At 46.2% G+C, this 9842-nt stretch overlaps 1 protein-coding gene across 3 annotated transcripts in view; it reads right to left on the reverse strand.

The window, feature by feature from the left end:
* GMDS (GDP-mannose 4,6-dehydratase) overlaps positions 1-7417 on the reverse strand; it is a 550304-nt gene extending 542887 nt beyond the window's left edge. For 2 of the 3 annotated variants that reach the window (XM_073332194.1, XM_073332193.1), the window contains exon 1: positions 6709-7417. In XM_073332194.1, the coding sequence (XP_073188295.1) occupies positions 6709-6807 (99 nt within the window). In that variant the 5' untranslated portion in view covers positions 6808-7417. The remainder of the gene's footprint in view (positions 1-6708) is intronic. The other variant, XM_073332192.1, reaches the window with a different exon arrangement.
* Between the last annotated feature and the right edge of the window lie 2425 nt (positions 7418-9842).

Below are 9842 nucleotides of genomic sequence, written 5' to 3' on the forward strand. Positions count from 1 at the left end.
GAGTAGTGCATACCCACCCAGGACAGTGGAATGCGTGAAGACAAGCCATCTCTTCAAGATAGAGAGGAAATACCAGAAGACAACAAAGCTGAATACTTATTATCCAGAGGGGAGGGAGGTGAAGTACATGAAGTAGTTAGAGCCACAATTTTTTCCCCATTGACTCTCTCCATAGCATTAGCTTGTATCTGGGCACTTTTAGGGACAGAGGAGCTACTGAGAAAGAGCTCTTTCCTCTAAGCTAGATTTAACTGCAGCCAGTGAAAACTATTACGTGGCATTTCAAGGGAAACAGATGAGTAGGCCAGATCATAAGTGCAAAACTTGCAAAAAAATCTGCACTATTTTCCATTACTTACTGTGTACAGTAACGACAAAGGTTTATTTCCCCTCCCAACCCACTGTTCAAATATACTACAGCCACCACACTTTTACCTGACAAACAAGTTTATCTACACTCAACTACTTTAGTAACCTCACTAGGAAAAAAGCCAAGACCTGCAGCATCCTTTGCCCAAAGGAAGTACATTCCTGTAGCTGACAAACCAGCTAGATCAGAGAATTTGCTTATCGTGTACCTGTTATATTTGTTGTCCATACACTGTGTCAGTCTCTTTAATATCGATGTTCCAATTAAATTATGCAACTAATCCAGACCTACAAGTTATACCATTATTCTAAAACAACCTTAAATCCAGGAAAAATAAAAGGCTAACTACTGCTCAAAGCAACCTAGAACTAAACTAGACCCTGATCTCAGAAAATCAACCAACTTGTCTTATTTTTGATTTATGATTTTATGGGTTTTTTTTGGTTTATGACATACTGTATATTTTCCATTTTTCTTTGTTTTTATTTAAGACTTTAGCACCAGCAAAAGATGCCAGGTGGGCACTCCCAGAAAAGGAAGTCCTCCATCTACAGAGCAGGTGCAGCAAATACAAGTTCTAGCATGCACATATAAATAGCTGCAATAATTAATCTGCGTGGGAGGAAATGTGCCTGCTCAACAATGCATGTAGAAAGCAAGAGTGGCAAAAGAAATCAAACAGATTTTAATAGAGTTGCAGCAATCTGCCTAGTAATTTTAACAAAGGATCTTAACCTATGGTAAACAAAGCTTTTGTAAGGACTATGCTTATGTCCCCTGTTCCACCTCCCCCAACCTCACATGACAGGCTACAGTGACTTTTCAGAAATAAGGCAAGAAGGACGCAGGCTCCAATATCACTACTTTCTCCTTTACCTCCAACATCTTTGCCTAATTGTTTGAAGGCCAAGACCAGGCAGAAATAAGAGCATCTCAACTAGTATATAGGAGTCCAGTATAAGGAGGAGCCAGAAAGTTGCCGGGAAAAATAATCAGCTGTGTGACGAAGTGGGGGAACTGGATTAATGAAGACAAATCTTCAATTTTTGATTTGGCTAAGGAGTAACGAGAGAAAGAGACCCCGACTCAGATACACAGGGTAATATACATATGCTATGTTCCCAATTCAGATTAGACCTATACTACCTGGAAAATTTAGAGCTACAATAGCTGGGATGTTTGAGTACTTTTACAAAGAGGGGCTCTAAATACTACCTGCTCTAACCCATTTTATTTGAAAAAAATTAAAAATTAAAAAAAATCCTCTTCCCCCCCCCCGCCAACACCCTACTAGTCTCTCCACAGCCACTTCACTCTGTCCTGCAGAGAGAGAGAGAGAGAATAAGTGAGAAAAAGAGCTGATGTGAAACATAAAACTCAAAAAGAAAAGGAGTACTTGTGGCACCTTAGAGACTAACCAATTTATTAGAGCATGAGCTTTCGTGAGCTACAGCTCACTTCCTCAGATGCATCTGAGGAAGTGAGCTGTAGCCCATGAAAGCTTATGCTCTAATAAATTGGTTAGTCTCTAAGGTGCCACAAGTACTCCTTTTCTTTTCGCGAATACAGACTAACACGGCTGTTACTCTGAAACCTGTCATAAAACTCAAATTGTACCTTGCAGCACACAGCATACACAGCACAAAAGGAAGCCTACCTAACAGTTTTGCAGAGGGACACATTCATGTCTGTTGCAGAGTGCAAGGAATTTTGGTCTTACCACTAAGTTGCATTTGTGGAAGGGGAACAATCTGGACACTGGACTGCTGATCCTGTTTCATGCTGCCGCTGTCCTTTAGGCCCAGGGAACTGCAACCTTCTGAAGTAAACCTGAGTTTGACTAAGAGGAAGAAAATCTCATCTATCCTGGGCTCAAAAGGTGCCTGAAGATGATACAGGTTTTTGTTTGGTTGGGGGAGGGGGGCGTAGGGACGGGGAAAGAGTGGAAAAGGGTTCCTAGCTCCATTACCGTGATTCTTGTGAGACTGAGTCTCACACAGAGGTATGGAATTCCCACGATGGGGTAGGTGAGGCTAATAGAACACTGATCCTGGGAGGAAGAAGGGCCTGGGCAACAGGAGGGGCACATAGGATAACTTCAATCCTGTGACTGCTCCAAACACCTCTTTTGAGGAGTTGCTAGTTAGAAGTTTCCCTGTGAAACTCAATCAGCCAGACTGATAAGCACTTAGTGCCAAGATCTGCTTGGCATCAATTGGTTTGAGCCACCTAATTATGCAGAAGGATAGGGAAGCTACCCAGTTTCTAAATCCCAGAAGCAAAAAGCTTGAAGGACTGGAGAGGCTTGGGAGAGACACCCAGGGAGGAAGAAGATCAAACACAAAGGAACAGCGCAACAGGCCAGAGGAAATAAGAAGGATTTTCCCCTCTTTGGGGGGTTGGATGCAAGGAGAAAGGGAAGAGGCGGCTGCTGCTCCTCCATGCAGTTTCAGAAATACTAGAAATATCTAGGTATATTTTGGGGTTGTGTGCTTTGGCAGGCATTCACCTTCCCAAATCATCCCCCCCTAGTGTTAAACATGACAAGCCCTGGGCAAGTCCTTTATTCTCTTTGTTCTTCACAAGGTTACCTGACACCTTATAAATCTCTGGCAATCCACTGTTTCCAATTTGTGTCCTCTACATTTGTGTCCTGTTTACAAGGATGACAAGAATGTACTCACAAAGAAGTGGAAATGTTAACTGCATCATGTGTCACTGATTGTCCCCTACTGGAAATTAACAGTTTGTTGGGTTTGGGGGCAATTATTTAAACTGAGGAAAAGCATTTAGGGTAAAGGAAAGAGTTTCCTGTAAATACCAGGTTGGATTACCCAAGCACTGCTACCTAACATGTATATTTATTAGCCCACCTTTATGGCGACAATGTTGCCAGATGCAAGCTTATGAAAGTGAGATGATATGGGCAAGGTCATGCTATTTAGACTGTCAAGACCAGCATTTGTTCTTATTTTTAAGCTCTTAGAGAAGCTGCAAGCCTCATGTCTCTCTCAATGGGTGTTTCTTACACTACTACATACACAGCAGACTGGAACAGAAGGGTAGTTTGGAAGCATGTCTCCCAAAGGAGCCTGCCAGAAAGTTATCATGATGCCAGGTGAATTTACCTATTCTGCAACAATTCCAAAAAGGAGGCCAAGGCACAGTGAAGAGGAATTCTGCAACATTTTTGTTCTGTCCAGCTCTACTCTTGGAATAGGGCTCACACTTTCTGGTATAAGGATTGCTATAACCAAAGACTCAGACACACCTATTTGTATTAAAAGACTCCTAAGGATTATAGCTTTTGCTGCAACTCTGCAAACTTCCTTCTACAAGGCAGCAATATCTAGTGCACAGAACAAGGGACTATGTATTAGGGTTTTATTGCCAACTCTATCATTAGCCTGTTATACGGGTTTGGATAAGCCACCTAAGCCAGTTTTTGCAAAATCTCCCACTAGTTTTGGTGTTCAACTGGAGATGGACATTCCAAAATGCTGAGAACTCTCAGCTCCCAATATTTCAACTGGAGTCACAGGCATTCAACATCTCTGGCAGGGAAAATCTAGCTCTAGGCACCTCAATTTAGATCCAATAATTAGCAGCCATAAAGGAGCTCTGTATCAAGTTTCAACTGTAAGGAAGTTTGTTTCAATGGGGAAAGTGATAACATTTTACCTGCAAAGCTACACCTGGCCACCAAGTTAAGACAATGTTCCCTCATTCTTACATGGAAAAGCAATCCTTTGCCCGTCAAGGCAAAAACTTTATTCCTATTGCAGCAGCCTTTGATATTTCTCTCCATTCATCTCTCAAGTGTACACCAACTCACACTCTGCAGGTGTATAACAAGTTCTCCTCACCAGCCCATGAAAATGCTTCAAGAATTCAGAGATAAGGGAAAGGGAGGAGGAGAAGGAGAAGTGCTGCTCTGAAGGCTTCCTGACTTATAAAAGCAAGCTGGTGACGTTAAAAGGAGCGAACACCCAAAGAGAAGTGGTTGTTTCTTGCACCAATATTTGATTAACCGCTTAAATTTTTCTCAATAAACTTGCAAAATGTTAGGCTTTTAAATTTTCTGATGTTGTCCCTTTGCTTGTCTTTATAAAAGTTTCTTTCCAACCATTCTAATCAAAAACTATATTTCATTCTTATTAACTTACACTCATTTTTGCAAACATCTGCTACAGCAAAGTAAAGGGGATCTGAAGTGGGCATAAATCAAGTTCATAATGTTTTTTCCTAAATGAAACAAAGCACCATGCTCATCACTCACAAGCAATCCTGACACAAACCAGTGCTCATGTGGTTAAAAGAAAAAAATTAGCAATCCAACTGCAGCAATTGCCTCCTTTCGATGTTCACTTCATGGTGACCAAAAAGGGTGAGCAGCACTGAAATGAGCTGGGTGTATAGCATTTGGCATATACAATGGTTGTAAAGATTTGAGCCTCTCTTTTGCTGTAGTGGTGCAAGAGTGGAAATAAGGAATATCGAGACCTTGGAATCAGACTACAGCACTCTGCAGTGCCACTAGCTGTTTCAGAGGTTCTCTTTTCAGGGGTGCGTGGTGTAGGCTAACAGTGACCCTACTCTTCACTTTGTGTTATTAAATGCAAAGTTAGCAGGTACAAGTCAGTACTGTGATTTGACTAAGAACAAGGCACATATCTGGCTGTATGACACCCTACTTGAGCTCAGATAATTCCTCTCTATAGGGGCCTTTCCACCATTTGGTTTAAGTATCAAAGATGGCCTCAATATCCACACCATCAACTTCTCCTGCCGGTTCGCTCAGGGTTGTATGGTCACTACGACCCTTTCCCAAGTAGTTACTGGCTCCACCTCACAGAGCCTTCTACTTGCTACATCTTATTTTTGGGAATGGAGGTAAGTCATTGAAAGCTGGGCCTTTTGACAGTAAGGCTCAGGCCTTCACTCTCAGCTAGGCAGAAGAATAGGTTCTGATGGTCCATCCTCTGGAATCTAATGAGTTCCACTGACTAAGGCCTATAAAAGATCTAGCTGTGCTACATCAAAGGAATGCATTTTGGATAAAAGGTGTGTCATTAGAAGGTAACGCCACTCTTCAAGTATATTCTCACTAAAGCCCAATCTTTCCTCAATAACAGTGTTCTGCAGGCAAATTCCACCTTTGGTCAATTGTCACTATTTGTGTTTTTTCCCCTTTTGTATTTCTCACAGCTTAGACAATAAATGTCAGTTTCACCATTCAGTTCCTGTTGTTGCACTGGGTTGCAAACACTGGAACATCCAGCTTCAGTTACGTTATTAGCTCATGTGTATTGACTTTTGTAAAAAGCTTGCTTTTTCCCCCAAATATGATAAAAACTTGATCCAAAATTTTAAAGTTTTAACCACTAATATGAGAATTAAACATACGATTAAGAATTGTGTCTTGTATGGGAGTGGATGGGTCATTACACAAAGTAAAACTATTTCCCCATGTTTATTCCCCACCCCCACCGTTCCTCAGAAGTTCTTGTCAACTGCTGGAAATGGCCCACCTTGATTATCACTACAAAAAGGTTCCTTCCGCCCCCCCCCCCGCTCTCCTGCTTGTAATAGCTCACCTTAAGTGATCACTCTCGTTACAGTGTGTATGGTAACACCCATTGTTTCATGTTCTCTATGTATATAAATCTCCCCACTGTATTTTCCACTGAATGCATCCGATGAAGTGAGCTGTAGCTCACGAAAGCTTATGCTCAAATAAATTTGTTAGTCTCTAAGGTGCCACAAGTACTCCTTTTCTTTTTGTGAACACAGACTAACACAGCTGCTACTCTGAAACATCAGATAAACTGTATATTAAGAGCCAAGTGACCTCACTTTTGCATGTAAATAGCACAGGATGTGCTGTACTTAAATTTGTAAAACTATAGAAAACGGGAGATGAGACACTATTCTTACATAGGTTTCAGAGTAGCAGCCGTGTCAGTCTGCATTCGCAAAAAGAAAAAGAGTACTTGTGGTACCTTAGAGACTAACACATACCAGTTGCAAATATTTCTTTCCTCTCTTCAGCCAATATCAGTTAAGGATGAAGTTGGGCCAAATACGGTTTGGTAAGTAATAGCAGTCCTTATTTCAAGTGGGGTATCAATGCAGTATATACTGATGCACAACACGGAGCTGATACACACGGATCAGTGTGGCATTACACAGTTTACTGAAGTTAGCTAACAAACAAGGAGATACGTGTAGAGAGAGGCAACCCACATGGGTCACTAACCCCTGGCCTTACCTAACGACTGGGGTATAAGAAAGAAGCAATTACATTTGTACTCTTCGCCCCCCGCCCCCAAACTTACTTGGCCAGTGATGCCCGTGATGAGAGCCACCTTCCTGGGATTCATGTCTGCACAGTCCTCTACAGCGAGTGCAGAGCTGGGGCAGGCGTCCTGTGCCATAAACCTGGAGGGGAGGGACCCGGTTGCCGGTACTGCGGTTTAGGAGGAGTGGGGAGGAGACCGTGACCAAGGTGCAAGAGGTGGAGCAGGGAGTAAAGAGGATAAGGGAAGGACCTGCGAGGCTGCCGCTCGTGGGAGGAGCAGGGCAGTGGGCTGCTGGTGCTAAACGGGGAGCGGGGCTGGCAGGGGCAGTGGCTGCAAGGTGCTGCCTAGACCAAGGATGAAGAGTTGGAAACAGGGCTACTGCAAGGGAGCGGGGTCCGCCCAGGCTGCTGCCGGGCGCTGGTGCATTTCCGCGTCCCCTGAGCGGCTCCTCCCTTAAGGTGCAGCCGCCCAGGTAAAGCCCCGCGCTCCGCTCCCGGCAAACAGCCCCCGGCTCGCGCTCGCTCCCAAGCACGCGCGCGCTCCCTCGCTCCCCTGCTTGAAAAGCAGCCACGGCGGCCTTAGCCAACCAATGAGCAACGGCGTCGTTTCCTTAAAGAGACAGCAGCCCCGGCACGGAAGCCGGCAGCGTCTGGTTAGGAGGAGGGGGGTGGGGCCGCTGATTGGATAATGGGGTAAGGTGGGGGCGGGGACTGCGTCAAGTCTCAGGCCGGCTCCGGCCGCGGCAGCTGCCGCCAAAAGCGAGACCCCAACTTCCTGATGCAGCATCGAGGAGGCGGCGAGTGCAAGGAGCGACATCAGCTCAGCCGAACGGCTGCGCCTGACGCCCGCAGCGCCCCCTGCAGCGTGGAGGCGCGAACTGCTGCCGCAAGCCCCTGCTGGGAGCAGCAGCAGCCGCCGCCGCTCAGGGGAGGCGCCACTCACCCTTCTGATTAGCGTGCGCAGGGGCGCAGCCCCTGTTCCCCGAGCAGGCGCTGGTGCGGGCCCGTGCCACCGGCGGGAACTAGCAGAGGCAAAGAGAGGAACAAGGGCAGGAGAAGGCGGGAATATTGCTGAGCGTCCCGTTGCAGTCAGCTCTGAGCGGACAGCGCCACTGCCCGGGAGAGGGATTTGGGGACCCTGGACAAGGGCAAAGCCACTTATGCTTCTGGTGCTCTGGGATCCCCTCAGGGAGGCGGCTGGAGAAAGGCAGAGCTCAGCCCTCTTGCTGCATGTTCAAAACTCATGAGTCCATCCATCAAGACTGGTCGTTTTACAAGAAAGATGCTCAGACTCTTCTTTTATTTACCTTTAAAATGCACTGGGTTCGCATTTTCAAGCTTTTTGCTACAACCACAAGACGTGTGACCCTAAGAGCCCCTCCCTGCTCACTGACACGGGGCCCACTCTCGTCTAACTCATAGCACACAATGCCACACTCATTACTATCCCAAACACCCTGTGGCAGCCTGGCTACGATTTAGTCACAGGGGTAATGGATTCCCTGACTTCTAAGGCTTCAGGAGGCGGAGGGGGGACTGTGCACCCCTGCACTGCAATTGGGGCTGGAACCAGGAGGACGCTGCAGCCCCTGCCTGGCAGCTTCTGCCAGGGGCTGCAGCCGGGGCCATGCGTCCCAGTCACGTGGCGTCCCAAGCTTGGTGGGGTGCAGGGCTGAAGCAGGAGCTGTGTGCCCCAGTCTTGGGGACCTGGGCTTGGTAGGGGCTGCAGCTGGGGCCGCCTTCTGTCAGGGGCTGCAGCCGGGGCAGTGCAACCCAGGCTCGCAGGCTTGGGGGCTGCAGGCGGGGCTGTGTGCCTTAGCCCCACATTGTCCAGGGCTTGTCAGGGTCTGCCAGCAGGGCTGCCTTCCACCAGGGGCTACAGCTGGGCTGTGTAACCCAGCCCCGCAGCATCCCAGGCTTGCGGGTGTAGCGCTGTACCAGTGCCTGTTAGGGGGCTTATTCCTTCACCCACTCACTTCCCTGGTCCTTCTCGCATGAACAGAGAGCAACAATACCCGAAGTCCGAAGGTGCAAACAATTCGATGTTTATTGGGGTGAACTTCCAGCAAGCTTAAATACAAGTTCCTTTTTTCCTTATTTTCGAATCCCAACTTACTTCCTGTTTGCCCCTAATTTATATAGTAATATTCTTAGCTATACCTTAACCAATCATTCTACTAAAATTTAACTAACCAATCCTAACATGGATTAGCTAACCAATTATATCCCACCACCTTAATTAGTTTACACCCAGCAAAATTAATTATACAGCAGACAGAAGCAATCACAGAACCAGACAGAGACCATGCCAAATAAACAATAGCAAAGTGGGAACTATAATGACAAAACAATACAGAAGTGAGGATTTCACAACTACATCTGTAAAGACATAAGAGTTTCCCAGCTGTGTCTATTGATAAGTGAGTTCTTACCAGACAGAAAACTATCAACCTCAATTTCCTTTTACAGCTTCTAGGCACTTCCCTTTCTCTGGAGGTGATAGGCACTATAAGGACAGGATTAAATTCCTAACAGCCCAATAGCACCTTATTTCAATGTGACTAGTTTGGAATGTGAGGATGTGACCATTCACTTCCCAGCTTATGGCTGCCTCTGTCGCTTAGCCAAAGGCCTTAGCCTAAGAACAGGGCCTCAGACTGTCACAGTAAGAGAAGGCCCTTACACCAGCAGACAGTGATTTTGATTCTCTCTTTTATACCTCTAACTAGCCAAGTGATAGGAATACACCTAAATTCTTAGAGTATAGGCCTTTACAGACAGGCCTGAATATCTATATCCTAACAGTGCCCATGCACCCCAGTCCTGGGCTTGGCAGGGGCTGTGCACCCTCCTCGTTCCCAGGGCCGTTCGCTTCTCGTCCAGGGCCTGGCAGGGGCTACGCACCCATCTTGCAGCTGCCACCAGATTTGGAGAGGGGCTGTGCACCCAAGGGGGTAGAGGGCGGGGGCTGCTGCTGCTGGAGGCCATAAAGGGGGACTTAGTCTTTCAGTCCCTCCCCCTTTACTAAAAATAAGCAGGAAGCAGGGCTAGGTAAGTCATGGACGGGCCGGCCTCCATGATTTTTTGTTTATTGCCCATGACCTGTCTGTGACTTTTACTAAAAATAACCATAACAAAATCTTAACCTTAGTCATAATATGTTTCCAGAAG

The sequence above is a fragment of the Lepidochelys kempii genome, chromosome 2 (assembly GCF_965140265.1).
Source record: "Lepidochelys kempii isolate rLepKem1 chromosome 2, rLepKem1.hap2, whole genome shotgun sequence".
NCBI classification, from domain to species: domain Eukaryota; kingdom Metazoa; phylum Chordata; order Testudines; family Cheloniidae; genus Lepidochelys; species Lepidochelys kempii.